The sequence below is a fragment of the Halichoerus grypus genome, chromosome 3 (genome assembly GCF_964656455.1).
Source record: "Halichoerus grypus chromosome 3, mHalGry1.hap1.1, whole genome shotgun sequence".
In the NCBI taxonomy this organism is placed as follows: domain Eukaryota; kingdom Metazoa; phylum Chordata; class Mammalia; order Carnivora; family Phocidae; genus Halichoerus; species Halichoerus grypus.
The window spans coordinates 136,145,602-136,172,971 of record NC_135714.1 but is presented as its reverse complement, the minus strand read 5'-3'; the positions used below and the strand labels follow the sequence as shown (position 1 = coordinate 136,172,971).

The following is a 27,370-nucleotide window of genomic DNA, read 5'->3' as shown; positions in this document are numbered from 1 at the left end:
GATGGGCCCCAGGCTTGATTTAATGTTTTGCGGTTGCCATCTTGAATTCTTAGTAATTTTATCTTCCAGCCTGTATTGTGGAAGTGAAGTCTGATGGGACAATGAAGCATGTGAGTGAGCAGTGAAGACACCAGGCTGCAGAGTGCACAGTGGGCTCAGGCCTAAGGGCATGCAACCCAGACTCTGAGCAACTGGCTAGGCAGTCAGGCACACAGCCAGACGTTTGAAAGTCCAGGGTGCCAGGAGGCCCCAAGGCGGCAAGGCTGGGACCTGAGCCCAGACTGGTGGCTGGGATAGCAGCAGCAGAAGCAGCAGTGACCACAGCCACAGGAGAGAGGAAGGACCTGGGTAGTGCCGTGACCCATGGTACGAGGCCAGCTTACCCATCCATCACTGGAACCTGTCCCTATAGAGTGTGCATAAATATTTAACCCTTTGACCCAAGCCCCAAGACAATAAATTATCACAAAAAGCCTACAGTGGACATTGCAATAGAGCATATCCAGGAATAATCAGAATTCTTCAGTTTATCATCTACAGTTTTGAAAACTATTGCAACATTGCAAAGTAAATATTTACAGGTATAGAAACAAGTTAAATGTAAAGATTGTTGCACTGGACAGAAAAAAAACCTCACTATTTTCACATGAAGCTTTGGATAAACAAATTATTAAGGAAGTCCACTCTAAAATTAATCTTCCTTGTAATCGAAGATGCAATGATAGAATGCAAAAACAGGCATTTTGAATTATATACAACTCATGAAGACACTTTCAGTTGCTTGTAAGACCTCCACGAGTTACAGAAAATGTCAGAGGAGACATTAAAATAACTTTGTATAAATTTACATTTAAAATTAAATTCAGTCTTACACAAAATGGATTTGTGTGAAGAATTAAATCTTTTTAGAAAAACTGTTCCATAATCATCATCAGATCTAGATGTACTGAAATTTATATTTTGAAAGTCTATCAGAAACTTAATCCAATGTTTTCATAACCCATAAAGTTCCAGTAACGATTACATCAGCAGAAAGATCTTTCTCAAAAAATTGTCAAAAATTACTTGCCATCTGGCATTTGCCAAGAGTGATTAATGCTGCTTTCAATTATATCAACTGAAAGCAAAGTTGCTAAAAAGTATAAATTTTGATAACCTAACAAATGAAGATAGAAAAGAGAGCCAGAAAAGTCTTATGATGAATCAAGATATAGCATTATTATTTATTATATTATGTAAAATTATGATACCAAAATATTTCTTGCAATTTATAAGTTTATGTTTTATTCATATTTCACTATTATTCCTATTACATTTTGTTAAGTAAAATATTTTTTAAAGGAAAAGCTTTACATTTCAGTACCTTTAATAGCACTTTTCCCCACTTTCTGAACAAAGGGGCTCTGCATTTTCATTTTTGAACCAAAGATGCTTATTTTAGGTGTAAGTTTAGTAGAGATTCATTAGTTGCCAAAGCCAGATCTCAGTTCAAATTAGAGTTCTGAAGAATTTTCAGAGGAGTGGGATGAAGAATGCTATTCAACTCGGGATTTAAACCTGAAGGGATAGGGGCACCTGGGTGGCTCAGTCGTTAAGCGTCTGCCTTCAGCTCAGGTCATGATCCCAGGATCCTGGGATCGAGCCCCACATTGGGCTCCCAGCTCTGCAAGGAGCCTGTTTCTCCCTCTCCCTTTGCCTGCTGCTCTGCCTACTTGTGCTCTCTGTCAAATAAATAAATAAAAATCTTTAAAAACAAAAAACCTGAAGGGATGGAAAAACATTTTTAGTAAAGAGATGTCTAAAGGGGAAGGCTTCTACGACCCATCATTCTCTTCTATCACAGAAGCTGTTGTAAGGACAATGAGAATGGCGGGATGCCTTCTCCTGACAACTGCAGTTAACGGCAATGATAATGATGTCTGGTACTAGTACAATGATCACAGTGCAGATGAGGAAGCAACACTCTGAATGCAGATTAATTCGCTGTCATGTACACCTAGTGAGTGGCAGAGCTAGGACCTGTCTTCACACCAAATTCCAAGCTCTTAACCATTCCACCCAAAGCCTACCAACCACAGAGCAGTTCCTCGGTGAGTGAAGCAGCTCTATTTTTTTCTCTTGGTCAAGCTTGCTAGGACTGTGAGAACAAGAGAAGAGGGGCAAGCAGCCTGACATGTGCTACACATGTGCCTGACCCTCGTCTCTCAGCTTGTCCTTTAAGCACCACCTCTCCCATGAAGGGCTCTCCAATTCCCCACCTGACCACCAGCAAGTGTTCTCTCCCTCCTCTGAGTCCCAAAGCACTTGATGCCCCGCCCACGGCATTTATAGTTTAACCTCTTTATGCCGTTATTTATGTGTATATGGTCTTCCCCACTAGTCAATAAACTATACTAATGGTCCACAGATGCAGGTGTATATCTGAATCGTCTTTACACCCTCATGGACCCCTACACACGGTGATTACTAGCTGACTCACTAAATCAAACAATTGACACATGAATCTTTATAGGTACAACCTATGTTAATTCCCTTTTAAGGTTTTGGGTTATAGGGAAAAGGAGGTGGAAGCTACTGATGTAACATCATATTAAGCCAAAACGTATATTTTGCAAAACTTTAGATCTAAAATTCAACTGCAATGAAGGCAGAACATACCTCGATGCCATCTTTATAATCAGATTCATGACCATTTCATTTAAAAATTTAAGTTTTATGAAAAGAGTATGTCACAATCCTTGAGTTTCTACGTCTTCAAAGACCACGCTGGTGTCACAGTAAGCCAAGGAAGAGATTTACTCCACCCTTCTAACTCATGAGAGCTACATCTGGAAGGGAGCCAATTCAAAGACAGAGCATGCTCATTTTAAATTAACACCAAAATCTTGGGTGCCTGGGTGGCTCAGTTGGTTAAGCGACTGCCTTCGGCTCAGGTCATGATCCTGGAGTCCCGGGATCGAGTCCCGCATCGGGCTCCCTGCTCGGTGGGGAGTCTGCTTCTCCCTCTCCCGCTCCTCCCTCTTGTGCTCTCTCTCTCTCTCAAATAAAAATCTTAAAAATTAATTAATTAATTAATTAACACCAAAATCTTGCTCATACATGGCACAATGACCCAGATGTTTCCCAGTGTCTTCCAAACCAGACTGGTTTTCAGCTTTTATATTTATTGTTTTTTATAAAAATTCTAACTTACCCATTTTCAGCCTAAGCTGAAGCTAATCCAGCAGTTTAAGGTTTTGTTTTTTGTTTTCCACTGACAACAGGTGAGCACTGCCAGTTCGTTCAAGCGATCTACAACCAGCACCTTTCTCATCAAAAGCAAACTTGCAACTCACCTCCTTGGAATGATGCCATTTTCCAAACTTGTTGTCTGACTTCGAAGCCAACGGCGCTGGTAACTGCTGGAAGAGGATGTAGAGGAGCTTGGAGATGGAAAAGGTGTAATCAAAAGGCTGCTTAGTGAGGCTGTGAGGAAGAAAAGTTGAAAGTTGAAAGTTGAGGTAAATGAATCCTCACGTAGCCACACAAAAACATTCGTGCCAAGTGACCTAAATTTTCAGGTTCTACCAGACGTAGCCAGCAGGGGGAGACTATAACTTCTCTCTTATTAAGACTTCTGTACCGCAAAGAAAACATCCTTTAAAAAGGAAAATAAATTTTAAAAATAGGGATTACAGACATACCAAATGCATCAATTATCAGGCCCTACTTTACAAAGGCAATGTAATTATCACTCACTTAACCAGAATGCAGATTTCTGATAAAAATGGTCCACATAGCGTAACTGTTTATATTGTTACCTGAGAAGTAATGTCATACACAATATTTATTTACACATATTTTCTCCTCTTAACTACTACTTCACTCCTATTCCTATTTTGAAGTGAAGTCTACGCAAGTAAGTAGTTCCTCCACAGAATATCCTCTCTCCTATCCCCTATCTCCAAATACACAATACTTACCCTCCTTCCCTCCAGCAATCAGCTCCCCCATTAACCCATCACCACTCCCTTGGCTGTGAAAAAGCAACCTCTAGTCTTAAATATATTTTCTGCTTGGATTACTTATTTGCCTCAGGGCCTCTCTCTGCTTCTTTCTGCTATATAGTATTAGATGCCTCCGCTTGGGCTCTCAGCGTGAGCTGACCTGCCAGCCCAGACTTCTCTAACAGGCAGGGAGGGACTGGTCCCTTTCAGGGTAGGCAAAGGGATTCTTACAAATCAGAGCTGCTTGATGGATGTCTACTAGTTTGGAAGAATGAAAGGAGACAGACTTTTTTCCTTTTACTTTCCTCAGGCTAAGGAATTAGATACTGAAATGTCAGTCCAGTGGAAAATGAAATGGGGTCCTACTGAAAGCTGGGCACTTTTCAGAAGCAAATCACAGGACAAAGGAAATTGATTTCGGCACACATAGTGTACTATGCTCATGGATATCCCTTGATAATAAGGCATTTCCCCATATGAAGTTTTACATTTTAATTTACACTTTTATAGGCAGATGTAAATAACCTGACTCCCAGGCCTGATTTCTTAAATACTACAAGAGTTACTTGGCTATTAGTCAATACCCAATAAGCAAATAGTGGAGTGTGTACAGTGTGCCAGGTGCTGTGCCAGGCAACTGGGATGCAGTGGAGGACAAGACAGACACGTATTTGCTGGCATGGAGCTTCAAGTGTACATGAATAGCAGTGAACTTGCCAGGCTAAAAAATTAGATGCAAAATGGCTCAAGGTTCTTTCCACAACAGAGGTATATTGAGATGCTTTTCTTCTAATCTAGTCAATATCCATAACAAATTTGTTTGCTATCTTTGTATCCCTTGTATCCAGGACAGCTCCTTGGATAATTTATTAAGGTAATTAATAAATACTTAGTGAATGTATGGCATTTCTTCACTAAAGTACTGCCCAGATGTGGCTGGCCCCAACAGGCTGCCTTTGTTCTGACATGGATTTGATTTTGGAGATTTATCAGTGGTGAGTAACTTTACTGAGAATTTTGAAGGGAGACAGAAGAGAGTTTTTCCTCAAAACCACACAAAATTACTTAATAAAAAATGCCAATTAGACATCTGTGCCCCATCCCCAAACTCTAAAAGTCCCCTATGAGGTACACAAGCGCTTCATTCCCCATTCCTAAATCTTCAGGGTCCCCTGTCTCTCTTCCTATCTTATGCTAATCCAATCAATTTCTTGGCAGGTGGAGGACAGGGCTGAGAGGTAGTAGTACTTGTATTATAAACAGTTTTTTCCCTGTCACAGAAGCAAGATGGAAAGGACTCTGAGGGCCAAATTTATTCTGGAAATTATATGTATTGCTGTATACTTCAGTTTAGTAAACTGAGTAAGAGCCCAGGCTCCCCCGATTCAAATCCTAGCTCTGCCACTCACCAGTTGTAATACCTGGGCCGTTTACTTAACCTGTCAGCTTTCTCATCTGTAAAATGAGGACAGTAAAGTATCACACCTCAGTATTTTTCATGAGAACTGCAATCTGCTAGTGAGTTGTGAATTATTTAGTGAACTGACACCAACATTTAAAAGAAAACAAGAGTATATTGCAGTGCTAATATTAATTGATGAAACTTTTGTTATATGTAAAGATGTTACTGGATCATAATATAAAATGCAGTAGCATGAACTGCAGACAAAAGAAAAGTTTGAGAAGCACTGACATTTCATAAGGTTCCTGCAAGGATTAGATAAATCAATACACTTAGCCCAGTGCCCTACACAATAAAAGCTGGCTATTTACTTCCTCTGATAATTCTTGGAACAGGAAAGCAAAGTAAGACATTTCAGAGTACTGAAAGGTTATTAGTTCTGATTAGTTAATCATGAAAACAACCTAGGACTTATAATAGACACATGAAAGGGAAAGGAAAAAAATTAAAATAATAAAAAAACAGAGAAGATACTCCTTTTTTCATTACAAAATTCTGAATAAAAATATTATTAAGCTAAAGTGCTGGCTTAAGGCTACCCAGCATTTCCTTATCAAAAATATTTTAATATTATTTAATACAATTTTTACATTAAAGTACTGTGTAATATAATTGTCAATCACATACTCTAGGAAGCAATACAGTTAGTAAGTCTCAAATGGAAGAACAGGCTTAATTTGGGCCTCTAACTCATTGCCATTTTCATGAGAAAAGGGTGGATTCAGGTATCTGTTCCATTAACATTTAATGCATTTGATGGTTGGCTAGACTCTTCTGTCTCTTCTGCAGCTTGGACAGACACCAGTCTATGTGTATTTGGAAACAATCCCACACAATAAAAAAATATATTAATGTGATGAGGCCCCTTATTTCCTCTCCAAGCTCATCTTACACCACCCTCCCCTTACTATATTCCAGCCTTCTCTCTATTTCTTATACACAAAGCTCCGAAGACTGTTTCCACTCTAGGTCTCTGTACTAGCTGTTCCCATGCCTAAAATGCTCTGTGCTCTGATCTTCATGGAGCATGTTACCACCAGCATTCCAGTCAGCTGAGAACTTCACCTTCTTGGACAGGCCTTCCACGAGCATCTTATATGTCTTACTTTCCTCAGTGATAAGTGCTTACTTACATTTTACTGTCTATGATCTGTGTTTCCTTTATTGAATATAAACTCCATGAGATCAGGGATCATGTCTATTTGATCACTGATCTATCCCCATATCCTACAAAAATGCCCAGTACATAAGATGCTCAAGAAGTACTACTGCACGAAGAGTGAGCAAACGGTTATACGAAGATCAATGATGTGTCTCAATCAATAATTATGACAGAAACAAAGCATTTGAGAAACAAATTTCTAGAGAGAATTCCAAGTCTGAATTTGTTGAAAGTTTCCTGTGGTCAAAGCTGTATACACTGCATCTGGATTTTCTCTTTTTCCTCCTATCTTCATTTTTAAAAATTCTGTTTTGTTTCGTGGTGGTGGTGGGTAGCAGTGGTGTAGCTCTGAACCTGAACACTTTTTCTATCTGTTTGACACAGATGGTACTACATCCAAAAGACAGGAATGACCTTTTTTACTGTAACACTGACAGTACTTCTCTTAGAGTTTTCTGCTTAAACACTTGAAAACTATAAGGTTCCTTAAAGTTTAGCAGTTGTATTTCTCAATAACAGAATAGAGGTATTTAAAAAGATCAATTATTAGAGCTGTGATTATTGTCTGATAGGAAAATGCCATTTTTAATAAACCGAATACATTAATAGGCAAATAAAATTTTAGTTAAGACACTGTAGTTACCAAATCACAGAGTGATTTTAAGACTATAAAGGGTCTTCAAAAGCATCCCAGGAACTTCAAGTTTTAATAAAATTCCTATCAAGTCCCCAATGAAAAGACAAAGAAAATGTCCTCACCATCATGATTTCAAAACACCTTAATTTTTTAAAATAAGACTTTATTTTTTAGAGTACTTTTAGGTTGACAGCGAAACTGAGTGGAAGGTACAGAGATTTCCCTCCATACAGCCCCTGCTCTCACATACACAGAGCCTCCCCTGGGATGGGCATCACTCACCAGAGTGGTATACTTTTACAACTGATGAACCTACACTGAAACATAATTATCACCCAGAGTCCATAATTCACCTTAGGGTTCACTCTCAGTGTTATACTTTCTATGAGTTTAGACAAATGTATAATGACATGTACCCACTATCAATCAAAATAGTTTCAGTTCCCTAAAATCCTCTGGATTCCAACTATTCATCCCTCCTTGCCCCTGTCCCCAACTCCTGGTGACCACTGATCTTTTTACTGTTTCTATAAGTTCTGTCTTTTCCAGAATGTCATACACTTGATATCATGCAGGATGTAGCCTTCTCAGATTGGCTTCTTTCACTTGGTAAGATGCATTTAAGTTTCCTCCATATCTTTTCATGGTTTGATAGCTCATTACATTTTAGCACTGAACTATACTCCATTGAAAACTGTGATTCAACAGTCTTGCACAATTCACAGTGCTCACCATAGCACATACCCTCCCCAATGTCTATCACCCAGCAACCCCATCCCTCCCACCCCCGACCACTCCAGCAAGCCTCAGTTTGTTTCCCGAGATTAAGAATTCCTCGTATCAGTGAGGTCATATGATACATGTCTTTCGCTGATTGACTTATTTCGCTCAGCATAACACCCTCCAGTTCCAACCACATCATTGCAAATGGCAAGATATCATTCCTTTTGATGGCTGCACAATATTCCATTGTGTATATATACCACATCTTCTTTATCCATTCATCTGTCAATGGACATCTTGGCTCTTTCCACATTTTGGCTATTGTGGACATTGCTGCTATAAACATCGGGGTGCATGTACCCCTTCGGATCCCTACATTTGTATCCTTGGGGTAAATACCCAGTAGTGCAATTGCTGGATGGTATGGTAGCTCTATTTTCAACTTTTTGAGGAACCTCCATACTGTTTTCCAGAGTGGTTGCACCACCTTGCATTCCCACCAACAGTGTAGGAAGGTTCCCCTTTCTCTGCCAACATCTGTCGTTTCCTTACTTGTTAATTTTAGCCATTCTGACTGGTGTGAGGTGATATCTCATTGAGGTTTTGATTTGGATTTCCCTGATGCCAAGCGATGTTGAACACTTTTTCATGTGTCTGTTGGCCATTTGGATGTCTTCTTTGGAAAAATATCTGTTCATGTCTTCTGCCCATTTCTTGATTGGATCATTTGTTCTTTGGGTGTTGAGTTTAAGAAGTTCTTTATAGGTTTTGGATACTAGCCCTTTATCTGATATGTCATTTGCAAACATCTTCTCCCATTCTTTCAGTTGTCTTTTGGTTTTGTTGACTGTTTCTTTTGCTGTACAAAAGCTTTTTATCTTGATGAAGTCCCAATAGTTCATTTTTGCCCTTGCTTCCCTTGCCTTTGGCGATGTTTCTAGGAAGAAGTTGCTGTGGCTGAGGTCGAAGAAGTTGCTGCCTGTGTTCTCCTTTAGGATTTTGATGGACTCCTGTCTCACATTTAGGTCTTTCAACCATTTTGAGTCTATTTTTGTGTATGGTGTAGGGAAATGGTCCAGTTTCATTCTTCTGCATCTGGCTGTCCAATTTTCCCAACACCATTTGTTGAAGAGACTGTCTTTTTTCCATTGGACATTCTTTCCTGCTTTGTTGAAGATTAGTTGACCATAGAGCTGAGGGTACATTTCTGGGCTCTCTATTCTGTTCCATTGATCTATGTGTCTGTTTTTGTGGCAGTACCATACTGTCTTGATGATGACAGCTTTGTAATAGAGCTGGAAGTCCGGAACTGTGATGCTGCCAGCTTTACTTTTCTTTTTCAACATTCCTCTGGCTATTCGGGGTCTTTTCTGGTTCCATACAAAGTTTAGGATTATTTGTTCCATTTCTTTGAAAAAAGTGGAGGGTATTTTGATGGGGATTGCATTGAATGTGTAGATTGCTCTAGGTAGCATTGACATCTTCACAATATTTGTTCTTCCAATCCATAAGCATGGAACGTTTTTCCATTTCTTTGTGTCTTCCTCAATTTCTTTCATGAGTATTTTATAGTTTCCTGAGTACAGATTTTTTGCCTCTTTGGTTAGATTTATTCCTAGGTATCTTATGGTTTTGGGTGCAATTGTAAATGGGATCGACTCCTTAATTTCTCTTTCTTCTGTCTTGTTGTTGGTGTATAGGAATGCCACTGATTTCTGTGCATTGATTTTATATCCCTGCCACTTGACTGAATCCCTGTATGAGTTCTAGCAGTTTTGGGGTGGAATCTTTTGGGTTTTCCACATAAAGTATCATATCACCTGCAAAGAGAGAGTTTGACTTCTTCTTTGCCGATTTGGATGCCTTTTATTTCTTTTTGTTGTCTGATTGCTGTGGCTAGGACTTCTAATACTAAGCTGAATAGCAGTGGTGATAGTGGACATCCCTCCCGTGTTCCTGACCTTAGGGGGAAAGCTCTCAGTTTTTCCCCATTGAGAATGATATTTGCTGTGGGTTTTCCATAGATGGCTTTTATGATATTGAGGTGTGTACCCTCTATCCCTATACTCTGAAGAGTTTTGATCAAGAAAGGATGCTGTACTTTGTCAAATGCTTTTTCTGCATCTATTGAGAGGATCATATGGTTCTTGTTCTTTCTTTTATTAATGTATTGTATCACATTGATTGATTTGCGGATGTTGAACCAAACTTGCAGCCCAGGGATAAATCCCACTTGGTCATGGTGAATAATCCTTTTAATGTACTGTTGGATCCTACTGGCTACTATTTTGGTAAGAAGTTTTGCATCCATGTTCACCAAGGATATTGGTCTGTAATTCTCCTTTTTGATGGGGTCTTTGTCTGGTTTGGGGATCAAGGTAATGGTGGCCTCATAAAACGAGTTTGGAAGTTTTCCTTCCATTTCTATTTTTTGGAATAGTTTCAGAAGAATAGGTATTAATTCTTCTTTAAATGTTTGGTAGAATTCCCCTGGGAAGCCATCTGGCCCTGGGCTTTTGTTTGTTGGGAGATTTTTGATGACTGCTTCCATTTCCTTAGTGGTTATAGGTCTGTTCAGGTTTTCTATTTCTTCTTGGTTCAGTTTTGGTAGTTGATACATCTCTAGGAATGCATCCATTTTTCCAGATTATCTAATTTGCTGGCATAGAGTTGCTCATAATATGTTCTTTTAATTGTTTGTATTTCTTTGGTGTTGGTTGTGATCTCTCCTCTTTTATTCATGATTATGTTGATTTGGGTCATTTCTCTTTCCTTTTTGGTAAGTCTGGCCAGGGGTTTATCAATCTTGTTAATTCTTTCAAAGAACCAGCTCCTAGTTTCGTTGTTCTGTTCCACCCTTCTTTTGGTTTCTATTTCATTGATTTCTGCTCTGATCTTTATTATTCTCTTCTCCTGCTGGGTTTAGGCTTTATTTGCTGTTCTTTCTCCAGCTCCTATAGGTGTAGGGTTAGGTTGTGTATTTCAGACCTTTCTTGTTTCTTGAGAAAGGCTTGTGTTGCTATATACTTTCCTCTTAGGACTGCCTTTGCTGCATCCCAAAGATTTTGAACAGTTGTGTTTTCATTTTCATTGGTTTCCATGAATTTTTTTAATTCTTCATTAATTTCCTGGTTGACCCATTCATTCTTTAGTAGGATGCTCTTTAGCCTCCATGTATTTGAGTTCTTTCTGACTTTCCTCTTGTGATTGAGTTCTAGTTTCAAAGCACTGTGGTCTGAAAATATGCAGGGAACGATCCCAATCTTTTGGGACTGGTTGAGATCTGATTTGTGACCTAGGATGTGATCTATTCTGGAGAATGTTCCATGGGCACTAGAGAAGAATGTGTATTCTCTCGCTTTGGGATGGAATGTTCTGAATATATCTGTGAAGTCCATTTGGTCCAGTGTGTCATTTAGTCTTTATTTCCTTGTTGATCTTTTGCTTAGATGATCTGTCCATTTCAGTGAGGGGGGTGTTAAAGTCCCCCACTATTATTGTATTGTTGTCAAAGTGTTTCTTTGCTTTTGTTATTAATTGCCTTATATAATTGGCTGCCCCCACGTTAGGGGCATAGATATTTACAACTGTTAGATCTTCTTGTTGGATAGACCCTTTAAGTAGGATATAGTGTCCTTCCTCATCTCTTATTACAGTCTGGTTTAAAATCTAATTTGATACAAGGATTGCCACCCCAGCTTTCTTTTGGTGTCCATTAGCATGGTAAACGGTTTTCCACCCCCTCACTTTCAATCTGGGGGTGTCTTTGGGTGTAAAATGAGTCTCTTGCAGACACCATATTGATGGGTCTTGTTTTTTTATTCAATCTGATAGCCTGTGTCTTTTGATTGGGGCATTTAGCCCATTTACATTCAGGGTAACTACTGAAAGATATGAATTTAGTGCCACTGTATTGCCTGTAAGGTGACTGTTACTGTATATTGTCTCTGTTCCTTTCTGGTCTATGTTGCTTTTAGGCTCTCTCTTTGCTTAGAGGACCCCTTTCAGTATTTCTTGTAGGGCTGGTTTCATGTTTGCAAATTCCTTTAGTTTTTGTTTGTCCTGGAAGCTTTTTATCTCTCCTTCTATTTTCAGTGACAGCCTAGCTGGATATAGTATTCTTGGCTGCATATTTTTCTCATTTAGTGCTCTGAATATATCATGCCAGTCTTTCTGGCCTGCCAGGTCTCTGTGGATAGGTCTGCTGCCAATCTAATTTTTCTACCATTGTAGGTTACGTATCTCTTCTCCCAAGCAGCTTTCAGGATTTCCTCTTTGTCTCTGAGACTCGTAAGTTTTACTATTAGATGTCGGGTGTTGACCTATTTTTATTGATTTTGAGAGGGGGTTCTCTGTGCCTCCTGGATTTTGATGCCTGTTTCCTTCCCCAAATTAGGCAAGTTCTCTGCTATAATTTGCTCCAATATACCTTCTGCCCCTCTCTCTCTTTCTTCTTCTCGGATCCCAATTATTCTAATGTTGTTTCGTCTTACGGTATCACTTATCTCTTGAATTCTGCCCTTGTGATCCAGTAGTTGTTTATCTCTCTTTTTCTCAGCTTTATTCTCCATCATTTGGTCTTCTATATCACTAATTCTCTCTTCTGCCTCATTTATCATAGCAGTTAAGAGCCTCCATTTTTGATTGCACCTCATTAATAGCCTTTTTGATTTCGACTTGGTTAGATTTTAGTTCTTTTATTTCTCCAGAAAGGGTTTCTCTAATAACTTTCATGCTTTTTTCAAGCCCAGCTAGTATCTTTAAAAATCATCATTCTGAACTCTAGTTCCGACATCTTACTAATGTCCATATTGATTAGGTCCCTGGCAGTCATTACTGCCTCTTGTTGTTTTTGTTGAGGTGATTTTTTTCTGTCTTGTCATTTTGTCCAGAGGAGAACAGATGAATGAGAGAACAAAATGCTAACAGGGTAACAACATCCCCAGAAAAATATACACTAAACAAATCAGAAAAGACCTGAAACTGGGGGAAAAGAAAGGGAAAGAAAGAAAAATGAAAAAAAAAGAAAAGAAAATGATAAAAACAAACAAAAACAAAACAAAACAAAACAAACAGAATATGATCAAATATGATCAGGCTGGTGAATAGATCAGTGCCACACACTGGATTTTGGGCGTATTTTGGTGAAGAAAGTGTCTCCCAAAATTTTAAAGAAAGAAAAACATATATGTACAAAAATAAGGGTTAATACGATGATGGGATGGAATATGACTGTAAAGATGAAAATTATAAAAGATTTTATAAAAGGAATTGGTAAGATAAGAAGTTGGTTGAAAGAAGAGGATTTTTTTAAAAAAAAGGGTGATGATGTGATCAGGCAGGAGACTAGAACAAAGCCATACACTAGAGATTTAGGGTATATTTTGATCTGTTAGAAGAAACTGTATCCCAAAATTTTAAAGAAAGAACAACTTATATATGTATATATATACACCAAAAATAAGGGTAACTACTATGAAGGGATAGAATATGACTCTAAAAATGAAAAATAAAAAATATTTTTTAAAAAAGGGATTGATAAGATGTTGGTTGAAAAAGGGAAAAAGAAAAATTCAAAAAAAAAGAAGTTAAAAAATAAATTAACTTTGAAAGACTAAAGAGTCATGGTAAAAAAGCCATTAATTCTATGTGCAGTATTCCCCTAGCGCTGGAGTTCTGCCGTTCTCATTGATCGGTAAACTTGGTCTTGGCTGGCAGTTCTTGCTGATCTTCTGGGGGAGGGGCCTGTTGCCGTGGTTCCCAAATGTCTTTGCGGGAGGCGGAATTGCCCCGTCCTTGCCAGGTCTGGGCTAAGTAATCTGCCCGGGTTTGCTCTCGGAAGCTTTCGGTCCCTGCAAGCTTTCTGTACAGCTTCGGAGGACGAGAGTGAAAATGGCGGCCTCCCAATCTCCTCCCCGGAGAAGCCGAGAGCTCAGGGCCCTACTCCTCAGTGCACCCCCAGAGAAAAGCAGTCAGTCACTCCCGTCTCCCTGGTCTCTGGCCGCACTCCGTGCTCACCCGGCCTGTGACAAGAGCGTTTCTATCTCTGGCACATGACCCCGTGTGGAGTCTCCAAACCCAGCGGATCCCTGCATTGAGCTCTCGCACTGCTCCTCCCAGGGGAGGACAGGGGTCTCCCCGGATCTGCCACTTGTTGGGTCCCTGCTGGAGGAGCAATGGCCCGACTGTGCCATGGATCACGGTTTGTGGCAACCCCAAGCTGAGAGCCCGCACCTCGGCTCCGTCTCTGCAGCCAGTTTCCCCGCTCCGATACCTGGGAGCTCTGCCGCACTCAGGCGCCCCCGGTCTTTCTGTGAGTCCGAGGGTGCTGAGACCACACTGTCGCAGTGAAGGTTCCACCCCCCATCCCCCCTTAGCCACTGGAGCGACGTCCCTCAGCGGAGCTGACTTCTAAAAGTTCCGATTTTGTGCTCCGTGGCTCTATCACTTGCCAGTAGCGGCCGATGGAGGCCCCCTCCCCCGCCATCTATCTTCCCGAATATCGCCTCGGATTCACTTCTCCGCACGTCCTACCTTCCAGAAAGTGGTCCCTTTTCTGTTCAGAGAGTTATTGCTATTCTTTTCTTCGATCTCCTGTTGAGTTGGTAGGTGTTCAGAATCGTTTGATCCCTATCCAGCTGAATTCCTGGGACCAGATGAAATCCAGGTCTCCTACTCCTCCGCCATCTTGCTCCCAGTCCATTTAGGTCTTCTTTTAATCAAGTTTTTGAATCTCTCCATAACTGTATCACACATCTGTTTGTTTGTTTTTTTAGAATTATTCCTAGATCCCTTTACAATTTGGGTTGCTATTTGCATTACTCTTTTATTCTAATTTTTCTTAAATAGGTAATAAGAATGCAAATGTAGAGAGGAAAAAGTTAAAGCAAAAGTTAGCAAATTTCTGAAACTGAAGAAGATACATATCCGTTCCAGAATACCAAAGGTCTGACTTGAAATATGAGAATTATAATGAAATGTAGAAATTGAGTTCTGTCCAAGCTACATTACAGACTGCCAACTTCATATATAGAAGGCAAGGCAAAGCCCAAAGTAAAGATTTGACAGTAATGATACAAGACATTTTTAGACTGGGACAGTTTCTTACCTAGACTGTGGAAAGAAGAATAAACCAAAAGTGCCAGTCCCTAGTGATCCTTGCCCCACACACCACAAAGGACAATACTGACACAAAAGGGATCAGATGCCTGCTCCACAATTTGTAGGAGACCCTGGTGCCGGGGAGCCAGCTGTAGACTACAGCTAAGCAGTCTTCTGTTCTGCACCTCGAGTCTCAGGTGGGCTGGGCAGAAAGCTCCAAATCTTATCTGCACCCTGGAGGTGATGAGAAACTGTTTCATGACAACTTCCCAGGGGAGACAAACAAGTGAGTGGGGGATGACCCCCCCCCCAGCAGTTCCTTAGAGGCCTCCCATTCTCTTGTGTTCCCCGAGGAGCACAAGTTGTACTCCCAAGACTCAGATAGGCTGAGAAGTTCAAGCCTTCGCCTATATGTGTACACGCAAGGTCAACAGGATGCCATGGCCAGACAGCAAACAAACAGTACCCTCCTGGACTCTTGCCCCTCTTTACAAAGCACTGCAGCAGTTAAGTCAATAAAGAATTCAGATACAAATGAGATGTCAGTTTGCATCATTCAATGGTGACCTGCGTTGCAATAAACAGTGTGATTCCCATTTTTTCATGTTTAACTGCTGATACCTTTTCAGCTTCTCCCCTCAACGCCCTTCCCTTTCTGCCTCACATCTGGGCAAGGTGATAAGAAAGCCCAGGGGCTCTCTCCTTTGGAACCAGTGGGAAGTTCAGCCTTGTGTGGAAGCCCTCACCCTGGGTCTACCTCCTAACCACCATAAAAACCCCAATATCATCTCCTTTCCCTGTCTCTCGAGTCATTTGCTGACCAGCTTGGGAAGCCCACCCTGCTCTCACCAGAAAGCATCATTATGTGAATGATAAATATTTTCATATCCTCTTGGCATGTGTGTTGTTGTCATCAGTCTTGACATGCAAATTGTATTTTGGGTGGGGTCCATTCTGTACCTGTATTGTGGCCAAAACACATGTCCTATCTGAATACTATGATGATGCATACTCTTACGCTGAAGGTTCATTTTAAAACACCTGAGGGGCGCCTGGGTGGCTCAGTCGTTAAGCATCTGCCTCTAGCTCGGATCATGATCCCAGGGTCCTGGGATGGAGTCCAGTGTTTTGAGGCTCCCTGCTCAGTGAGGAGTCTGCTTCTCCCTCTCCCTGTGCCCCTCCCCACTGCTTGTGCACGCTCACACTCTCTCTCTCTCAGATAAATAAAATCTTAAAAAATAAAACACTTGAAAAGTGTTTGAAAGTATATTATCAAAGTTTTTCTCATATTGATCTTCTGTTTATTCTACTACTTCTAAGAACAGAGGAAATGCAGTTGCTCAGTGAATGAGGAATTATTTTTCTTGTCAATGATTCGAACATTTTGATGAGGAAGAGAATCGAAGCCTAAATTAAGGTGGTGAGATTAACAAAGCTCAGTGGCTCTGGTCTCAATTCTGGCCCTCCAAACCTTACTCTACTCATGCACCCGGACTTCCACATTCTAGCTTCTGCTCCAATCCATCTCTTTAGAGCCAGTTTCCTATTTCTAAATTACAGCTGACTACTCACAGCTAAAGAACTTACAGACACTAATAACTGAAGAATTATCTCAGTATCTGTCTCTCTGGATTGGCCTCCTGCTTTCCCTATACTAGTTAATGCCATTAACCTCTGCTTGTTTACCTGAGTTAGAAACGGAGAGTCACCCTTGGTTCCTCCTGCCTCCTCCACATCCTGTGCCCCCCCTCTTAGTCACCGAGCCTTGCCAATCCTACCTCCTAGCATAGCTGAAACCCATTCTTCCCTTCTCCCAAGACCTTAGTCAAATAATTTTAACGGTGACCATTTAAAGAACAACCTCTTAAAAAATAATTAGTCTTCTAGATTAACATATGCACAGAGCACACGTTAAAAAATATCCAAAAGAGAATACAATGAAAATGCATTTTCCCTTCTTACATGTCCCAGTTTGTATCCCTTCTATAGACATTCTATGAATATACTTATCTTTATATGCAGAAAGACAGCCTGTATATGCCTTTCTTTTGATGGTTTACTGGAACACACTGTGGATACACCTTTCTTTTTCCACTTAAAAATATATCTAAGAGAACTTTTCTATTTCAAGGCATGCAGAGCTGCCCCAAATCTTTTAACGACCACGTGGTATTCCTTTCCTGAAAAGTATATAATTTAACCAATACCTAGTGATGAACATTAAGGTTGCTTCCAATCTTTTTTATACAACAACATCTCATCTTGTCTCCTTCTAGTCCTCATCCTCCAGAATAATACTAGAAACATGGTTCTCGGGGCACCTGGGTGGCTCAGTCGGCTAAGCGTCTGCCTCCGGCTCGGGTCATGATCCCAGGGTCCTGGGATCAAGCCCGCATTGGTGGCTCTCTGCTCAGCAGGGAGTCTGCTTCTCCCTCTCCCTCTGCCTGCCGCTCCCCCTGCATGTGCTCTCTCTGTCAAGTAAATAAATAAAATCTTAAAAAAAAAAAAAGAACGAACAATGGTTTCCCAAACTTTTTATAGGAAAAGCCTATGAATATGAATATTAAATTTTTAATAAAATGTATATATTTCTCACTTTGGAAGTCTCCTTACTACATTCCAAAAATTCAGGAAATAAGGCAAATACCTTTAAGTAAACTGCTACTCTTAAAAGGAAAAAACACTGTAAGCTTATTATTTACTCTGTTCCTTTACTGAAGAAGCTTCTTTAAAAAACAGTCTAACTAGTTAAGGCAGTAAAGAACTTACTCTTTTTTTTTTTTATTCATTTTGAGAGAGAGAGAGAGAGAGAGAGAGAGAGCACAGAGGGAGAGTGAGAGGGAGAGGCAGACTCCCTGCTGAACAGAGAGCCCGATGCGGGACTCGATTCCAGGACCCTGAGATCATGACCTGAGCCGAAGGCAGATGCTTAACCGACTGAGCCACCCAGGCGCCCCAGAACTTACTCTTTTTTAAAAAAAATATTTATCAGACAGAGAGAGAGAGCACAAGCAAGTGGAGGGAGGGGCAGAGGGAGAGGGAGAGAATCTCCAGCAGATTCCCTATGGAACCTGATGTGGGGCTCCATCTCTCGACCCATGAGATCATAACCTGAGCCGAAATCATGAGTCAGATGCCTAACTAACTGAGCCACCCAGGTGTCCCTCTTTTTTTTTTTTTTAATAAGTTAGATATTCTTGCTATTGCTTTCTTTCTTATTCTCTCTCTGTGTTACAAGCTTGTAAAGAGGCACTGGAGTACTTAATATGAAGAGGAAAATACATTAAGACATAGGTCACAATTAAGCTTTGATTTCCTCTCTGTTATTACAAAAAGCTACTGGGTAACTTAGAAAAAAAAAAGTTACATATTTTTCAAAGATGCTATTCCAAAAAACGGAAGAGGAAAAAACCAATGGATTATTTTTCAAAAAATTTTATGCTAAATCAGATAATCATTTTATACTAGCTACAAACACACACACACACACACACACACAGTAGTGGGAAGCCTCAAAAGTTTGGGAAAACTATATTGAAAAAAAGTTGAGAAATGAGAAAAAAACCTAAGTCCCTTCATCCCCTGCTAACTTAGAAAGCATCACCGTTAATTTATTTTAGCAATGGATACACTGGTCCAGCTTTTTCTGGAGCACAGTTTGTGAAGCACCACATGGATCTCAAAAATAGAGCCAATTATGTTACATCCCTTAGCTGCCCCTGCTAGTAAGATTAAATCCAAATTCCTTATCATGGGACTGGTGCCATTCAAAATTAGCCTTTCATAACCAGCCTTACCTGCTGACATTCCCAACCCTGCTTTCCAGTCCTGCCATCATTCAAACATCCTAACAGTATACTCTCAAGGATCTACACCCTTGCACAAACTATTTTCAGAAATGCTCTTTTCCTAAATGCTGGTGCAGTTCTTTGCTACCTTCAAGGTGTCACTCAAATATTACCTCTTCTATGAGGCCATTACCCTGAATTCCCAGGCAAAGTGACTTACTGTTCCTCTTTGTTCCCACAGTATCTTATGAGGTCGTACTTATCACACTGGATTTTAAGTCTTGGTTTACACGAACTCTTCCTGAGGGCAGGTGCTATACTCTACTCTTCTTCAAAAACACCCAAATCCTGTTAGAGTCTGACAACACAGGGGGCTAAAAACTGTTATTCAATAAATAAATGTGGGGGCGCCTGGGTGGCTCAGTTGGTTAAGTGACTGCCTTCGGCTCAGGTCATGATCCTGGAGTCCTGGGATCGAGCCCCGCATCAGGCTCCCTGCTCGGCAGGGAGTCTGCTTCTCCCTCTGATCCTCCCCACCTCATGCTCTCTCTCTTTCATTCTCTCTCAAATAAATAAAATCTTAAAAATAAATAAATAAATAAATAAATAAATGTGGCTTGATGACTGGCTAGTTAGGAATCAGTGCTACCCTTCTAACTCCTTCCCTTAATTTCAACTGTATCAAATTGGTCTTACTGTGGAAACCACCAAAATAATTCCGTTTTCTAACAACAGAGTAAACCCCTTTGGGAATTCAAAACCCTATGGCTCTTTGTATTCCCAGAGCATACTCTGCACAGAACAAGTTTGCTGCTGAATGTGAAATAAGCTCCTACATCCATTCCCTCCTTTCAAGTTTTCCTGCAGAAAGGGATGCGTAAGGAAGGCACTGGTGGGATAGGACAAAGAACCTCAGGTTTCTTTTGGATGGGGAACTGTAAACTCTCCTTTAAAATTCCTTTTTATCCTGAAACAAGTTTCTCTGTATAAACAATGATTTAAAAACAAACAAAAAGCTTTTCTCAAGTTACTTCTCTACTGGACTATGGCGGGGTGGGCGGGGGGGAGAGGAAGAACCTTAAATTATTCTTCAGACCTGACTTGTAATAATCGAAGTTCTGGGCAGTATTCATGAAGCCTTTGCAAGGTGAAATGGTGTGAACACTAATTTCAGAGATTCTACTGGACTGGCACATATAGCTACAAAAATTCCCCCATCTCAAAAGGTGCTGACCTCAGGATGCCCGGGTGGCACAGTCGGTTAAGCATCTGACTCTAGATTTCAGCTCAGGTCTTGATCTCAGGATCGTGAGATCAAGCCCTGCATTAGGCTCTGTGATCAGCACGAGTCTGCTTAAGACTCCCTCTCCCTCTGCCCCTCCCCTCCGTGCTCTCTCTCTCTCTAAAATAATCTTTTTAAAAAATGGTGCTGACCTAAGTAACTTTGGAAATGAGTAGACATCTTTAAGACTAAAAGTAAAAGGAACGGAACAGAAGCACTATACTCTAGTTAATAAAGTTGATGGCAGACAGTGAGAGCCAGGTTTCTCACTGCTAGAGTAGGGAGTTTCATATAAGCAAGGGGAGGAAGGTAGAATGATCCATGTGATTTCCTTCCTAAGTTATAGTAAAGGGGAAATAAAGAGTAACTTTACAGTGGAGAAACCTGACAAACACATGTACCCTGGTATGATGTGATGGAAACGGCACTTCACCTCTGGGATCTTTCTTCGAAAAACCCATAACCCTAGTAATCATGTGAAAAACATCAAACAAATTTGAATAGGGGGCATTCTACAAAATACCTGGGCACTATTCCTCAAAACTGTCAAGGTTATCAAAAATAAAGAAGTCTGAGAAAATCGAAAGGAGCCCTAAAGAGACATGATAACTAAATATAAACTAAATAAATTTTTTCCTGGAACAGGAAAAAAAAAGACATTAGATAAAAACCAAGGAAATAAATAAGACTATGGACTTTAGGTAATAATAATACATCAATATTGATTTGTGAACTATAACAAATGCACCATACTAATGTAAGATGCTAGTAATAGGGCAAACTGTGTGCACATTATATGGGAATTATCTGTACTCATCTCGATTTTTTTGTAAATCTCAAACTGTTCTAAAAAATAAAATCAATTTTAAAAAATTTACCCCATCTCTCAACTCTTTAGACACAAAGTTGAAAATTATAGAAAAAAGGAATAAGCATGTTTTTAATTTCTCTACATCTTCTGCTAATTCAGTTCAAACACCTGGAGTCCCTATTGTGTTTCAGGATGAGGACCTTGGTCCCTGCAATGTTAAGGTGGGTATAAGAAGAGATCTTAGAGAATTAACTACAGTAAGAACATAAAGAGGATTTTATCAACAAACTGCTGAACCCTGCCAGGGGTGTAGAGCTCACACTGGTCTTTAGGTGGACTCGGTGATTTTAGAACAGCACCCAGATGGGAGCGGAAGGCATGTGAATGTGAACACATCTACCAGGAGAACAAGGGGAGCCAAATGCCCCGCAAGAGCACTTGCAGCCCTCTCCATCTCTGTCCCCTTTCTCCTGATAAGAGACCTGGAAGACTCAAAGTAAAGACTGCTGGGAATAGAAGCCAAACTATCAAAGAAAGCTAGTGCTCTCTCAGTCTTGTAATTCACACTGGTATCAGTTCTACCCTCCCCCCCCCCACTCCCTCCCACATCTGGTCAGTCCCAAGTTTCTCTCCTCAGAAAACATTCAGATCTGGATGCTGACATGAATGGGAGGCCGGGAAGAAAGGCATCTGAGGCCTGGATCCTGTCCCCCACATGCAAGTACTGACCGGCTGGCTTACTCGGTGACGGTGCTGTGTATCACAGGTAAAACCAGCAGGGTGCCCTTGGTCTTCAGCGGAAGGCAGAAGTGGCGTGTATGACCTGTGTTCATCAGGCTAAACCCAAACATCTCCAAGGCCTCCAGTTCCAGATCACTGGTTCACTACCCTTCTACAGCACAGAATCTACCAGATCTAAACCACAAATCAAAACTCATAGCAGAATCGTGTACAAAAGCAGAAACTGAGAGATCTTAAAAGCAGCATTAGAAAAGCTGAACGCTTGAAGGAATGAGAGAAAGGGCTATCCAAGATAAAATCTAGATCATCAGCATGACTCTAGGGCAGGAGAGAGGGTGACTGGCAGGCCCTCCCCCAGTCAGGGATAGACTTACTTCCACAGACACCCTTCTTCCTCTGATTTTACATTCAATATTCAGCAGGCAAATTCCCAGCAAAATTGGCTCAAGGAAGCTTTCCTTTAAGAAGAAATTTCTCAAAGTACAAGAGTCTCCTTCCTATGAGTCTGGTTTAGAAAAAAACGAGTCCATTTTGCACAACCACTCCTAGATGCTGTATACCAAAGTCCTAGATCTTCAGATGCATGAGACTATCTTAGAATGTGGAGAAGGAAGAAAGTCCGGATCTGTTTTCCGACCTACTTCCCCATCGTGAATGAAGAGTTCACTCTACCAGCTAAACCAATAAAAGGAAGTACAAATACCTGATCTGGCAATGCCGCTGTCCCGGTCTTCATTCTGTCCTCTGCTCGGCATGTCAACCGGAGTGCTATGTGCTGAGAGAAAGGCAAAAGGTAACCCTGTTACTGAAATGCCCAAAGAACCAGTTGTTCAAAAACGACTGTAGTCACTTTTACATTTCAAGGTAGGCTAGCGCTATTGTTGACTGGCCTATGTTTATAGAAAAATTAACCAGGAAGCAAAATTAAATACGTAGAAAACGAGTGAAAAGAAGATAGACTCAAGTAACTACCTGCCTTTACCCTATGTAACATAAACACCCTTTGGACTGATGCTTATATCTAAAACAAACTGCCATAATAAACTATTCATGCAGTTGAAACAATGAACAAACATTCTCAGGCAGATACTTTCGGCCCCTTTCCTCATTAGTAATGTCATATTTAAATAGCACTGTATTTTCAAAATGCTTTATAATCAGTTTCATTAGTAACTCTAGGCAACTTTGGGGAACAGAAATACTTGAATACCATTTCATAGATTTAAAAAATATTTCTCTATTTATAACTCACTCTCTTGGTAGATAAAAAAAAAACACATATTCATTTTCAAATATTTCTTCCTCCACTTCTTTTCCATATACAACCAGTATTATTGTAGTTACTGAGAAAAACTCATATCGTGGCATGAATTTTAGAAAACACTTTAAAGTATTATAGACTTCTAGGAATGCTTCAGACTCATCTAAACTGTATACTTATTGAGCTGCAGGGTAGATGGCATGTTGCTATAGTAAGTTTTACAATGTACAAGAAGCCCAGTGCCCTGCCTGATTATTATACTTGCCAGCTATTTTTGAAGCATGTTTATTTTCACAATTTTAAAGAGAGCATATAAACATCTTATCCTCACTCTAAGTAGGTGGGAGGGTGTCAGTTTCTCGGTGCTTAGCATATTTCCAGCTACAAAGAAGAACAGAATGAAGAATACCATTTGCCATAAACATAACCTTTAATGTTAGTAGTGAAGATTCCCCACACTTGTTAATCATGCCAGACTACAACAGACATTCAACAACTTTAGCTAGCAAGGCCAGTTAAATCTCAGAATTTACCTACCCAGAGAGACCGAGATGATTATACCTGTAAAGAACCTAGAAACTATGTTTAAACTACTTAAATGCTAGAGAGAGAGAGAGAGGGATGAGGAAGAAAAGAGAAAGAGAGGTAGGTCTTCCATGCTCAATTTATTAGGGTGACTTTTGAAGAAAACTCTGTGCAGGTAAGGATGCAGGTGAACAAATGGATAAAGGTATATACCATGAGAAAGGGAAACAGCCGTCCAGAGCAGCCGAAGAGGCCCAGGAAAATCAGAAAATATAAACCTCTTAGAAACACTAAGGGCTCATTTCAGATCAAAATCAGCTTACACTGGGGTATTAGCAAAGACATTTACAATAGAGGTTCTTTGGTGGAATTTTCAAAACACCATGAACTTGGCTGCATTTGAAACTAATAATCTCAAGAGCCCCTTGGATTTCTTAGAGAGGCACCAAAAAGGATTTTTTTTTTTCCTAAGAACCTGCACAGGACTTATTATTAATGTGTGTGTGGGTCACACTGTACTCAGCATTCCACACAAACCTGCAAAGAAAGAAGCACTCCGGGTGAGCCGGAGAGGTCCTCCTTCAGCTACGCCCTGCAGCAGTTTGCTGCCGCATGCTTGCAGCACACCTAGAGACAGCGACACACACAGGAGGGCAAACGAGGTACACACACAAAAATAAACACGGATTAAAGATGATGCAAAAAAAAACAAAACAGCACAACAAACTCAAATAAAGCAAAACACACACCCACAATAGTGGTATTCGGAAAGAAAGAGCCCAGTTACGTGGAGGATTTTACCTAGGTTACTCCCAGTACGACAAGGACCCAAATTATTCTGATTTGTGTTCAGTTTTCCCAAATTAGGATCCTGGTGGATGTATTCAAAGCTGTCTTGCAAGCTAAATCCGGAGAGGGGAAGGAAGGGAGAGAGAGAAGAGGGGAAAAAAAAAAAAATCAAGAGACAAATAAAGCTGTTTTCTAACAAACTCTCAAACATAGACAACTTACCAGCTGCCCAGACTTTTCTTTACAAATGAATAAAGTCTTACATCTAGCAAAGGAAACCAAACTTCAGGGGAATTTGTTGGAGGAAAAGACAAGAAAAGCTTTTTGGAGGCAGTCCAACCTATAAAACTAAACAGTGCTTTCCTAACAGTTTCACGTTATAAAATGGGGCACTGAACTCTACAAATTTTGATATGGTGACAGACAGCTAGGATACTGCTATTTGTTTCTAAATTGTGCCTTAGTAACTGATACCCAAGATGCTGCCATTCATTTCAAGGGTAATTTCACATAAACCTGCAAAATGAAATTCATCTTAATTCTTAGTTAACATCTACAAGCAATTTGGCAACTTTCTTCAGCAGGAGGATAGAATAGAAATTATTATTCTTATAGGAGTTTGACTTTGCAACATCTAAAAAGTTAGAGTTACTCATAAACACAAATGTGAGAGAAGCAGATTTTAATAATTTACTTGATTTATTAGCTAGTAAAATAAATATCAAGACCTTGAGGGTAATACAGCATAATGAGGCCAAAATAATTTTTACTTAAATCTGAGCTCAATATTCTATTATAGGGAATTAGTGTAATGACTGAAAGAGTCTGAAAAAGAATATCTCACGAGAAAAAAAAAAAATCATTTCCATACTGGCTTAAGTAACGCCAGTCCAATGTTAAATGCTTAAACAAGTTAAATTCAGGGCGCCTGGGTGGCTCAGTCAGTTAAGCATCTGCCTTCGATTCAGGTCATGATCCCAGGGTCCTGGAATCGAATCCCACATCGGGCTCCCTGCTCAGTGGGGAGCCTGCTTCTCCCTCTGCCTGCCACTCCCCCTGCTTGTAAACACTGTCTCTCTCTCTGGCAAATGAATACATAAAAGCTTTAAAAAAAAAAAAATCAATTAAAAAAAAAGTTAAATTCATTATTTTGTTGAAGAGTAAGCAGAGTTACTCAGTGGTACACAAATCTACAAAGGAAAATATTTTTAATTTCCCAGGAATATAAAAAAGAGCAGCCTTCATTTGACCCCTAAGAATACCCCTTTAATTTATAACAAACTTCTTACAAACTTACCAAAGTATAACAAATGTTTTGCTTTATTCAAAAATGAAGCATATGAACTATTTCTGCTTGAGAAGTTCGAAATACATGAATAAAAGTTAAGTTAGACACATCAGTATTCTCAGTCTACACAGAAGTGTAAAATTAGAGGAGGAAAAAAACTCAGAGGAGTGAAGATCAGAAAAGTGCACGGCCCAAGTACCTATCAATCATAGAGGCTACACTGATGGCTGAAGAGATGGTGAGCACATATGACCCATCCTGCCATACATATGCCTAGGAACCTGGAAAAACTCACCACATACTTCATTCCTTTAGAAATAAATTAACAAACTAACCAACAGGTCTTTTGTTTTTCTTTTTTTAAGATAAAATAATGTTGGAAAATAAACAGTCATTTCTCTTTAAGGCCACCTGATAAAGTCAAAGGCCTTTTCATACTCATTATGCACAGGAAAATGGCCACTTTTAAAATCCCTTTGTTAATGTGGACTCTTCCCACTTCTCATTTCCAAAAGAACTTATGGCCCTGGAAGAACTACTCTAGCCAGAAATAGCCACTTAAAAAAAATGGGGGAGAGGGGGAAAGACAGGTACAAAATCCCACACTTACTTATTTGTACTCCCACAGAAGCTGCCCATTCTAGCAGAGAATACCTTACTAATCATCAGTTGTGGAGGAGAACTGGAAGAAAACAAAAAAAGGGCGGGGGGGGGGGGAGAGATGCATTTTTGAATTAAGAAGCCAGTATCACCATTCCATTTCTCCCAACTAGTAGAAAAAGCAGCTCAAACTCACCGGATATAGTGTATCTTTAAAGTGGAGCCTTTATAACTCATTGCGACTGAGCCAAACATCATTTCCCCTAGCATGTTGACATCAGAAGCTGGTCTTGTGTACTGCCACACAGGGAAGAGACCAAAACCAAAGTTACTATGTGGCACAACGTGATGTGTAATGCAACAGAAAATAACGCTTATTTATCTATGGGTCCGTCTTTAGTGTAGCAGGTAACTAAAATTCAGAGCAGAAACTGATCATCTTAATCTATAATGGTGATTGGCTATTTTTTCCCCCAAATTATTACTTGTGTTCATGATTTCATCTTTATGCACAATATCTCCATACAGGATCGCAGTGTCTCAGCAGGGATCATTCTTAATCTTGTTATGAAAGGCAAAGATTTTTCATTATCTCCCTTTATAAACTCTACAGAGAAAGATTAAGTTCTGAAAAAAAAAAAAACAGGGTAACTCTTCTCTTGGTACCAAAAATACATCCTGAAAAGAAACACAGTTCAGTACTATTCACCTAAATAATTAACAGTGTTGAATGAAAATGCCAATTGGCTCAGGGAGAGTTTTTGTGAGGGTCTAAAAGGTAACAGATGGTCTGATACCTTGAAAGTTTTACCAAAAAATATTTCAAAAATATTTGACCCCTCTAGCTTCTGACCAGTTTTTCTTGTCCCTTCGGTCATCCACAAGGGTAGGCCTGAGCTACCTCCAACTTTCCCAAGTCTCATTTGCTTAACCTACTGCAGCCTCATCTATTCAAACTGACCTAGTGATATAGCCTCTGCCTTCCAGTCAAATCCAGTACACTTTCCAGTTTGCTTTCTTAAACATCTCTCCCGATAGCTGCTGCTTTTATCTACTCTCCTATTTGAATCTCTTCTTTCTTAGATCATCCCTTGAACAGGGCTGTTTCTCAGAGGGCACTCCTAGTCACCGTCCACACTCTCAACCACTCTTGGGATTCTGGTTATTCTTTACATAGGAATACCTCCCACATCTTTACTCTAGGCCTAGACCTC

At 40.1% G+C, this 27,370-nt stretch overlaps 1 protein-coding gene across 4 annotated transcripts in view; it reads right to left on the bottom strand.

The window, feature by feature from the left end:
• The window catches only part of FNIP2 (folliculin interacting protein 2), a 137,848-nt gene that overhangs the window by 39,952 nt on the left and 70,526 nt on the right, over positions 1-27,370 (bottom strand). For 2 of the 4 annotated variants that reach the window (XM_078069367.1, XM_078069369.1), the window contains exons 4-9: positions 26,353-26,453; positions 26,167-26,238; positions 24,281-24,381; positions 24,017-24,106; positions 22,397-22,468; positions 3,336-3,465 (exon numbers count right to left, since the gene is read on the bottom strand). In XM_078069367.1, coding sequence (XP_077925493.1) covers positions 3,336-3,465; positions 22,397-22,468; positions 24,017-24,106; positions 24,281-24,381; positions 26,167-26,238; positions 26,353-26,453 — 566 coding nt within the window. The remainder of the gene's footprint in view (positions 1-3,335; positions 3,466-22,396; positions 22,469-24,016; positions 24,107-24,280; positions 24,382-26,166; positions 26,239-26,352; positions 26,454-27,370) is intronic. The other 2 variants (XM_078069368.1, XM_078069371.1) reach the window with 1 other exon arrangement.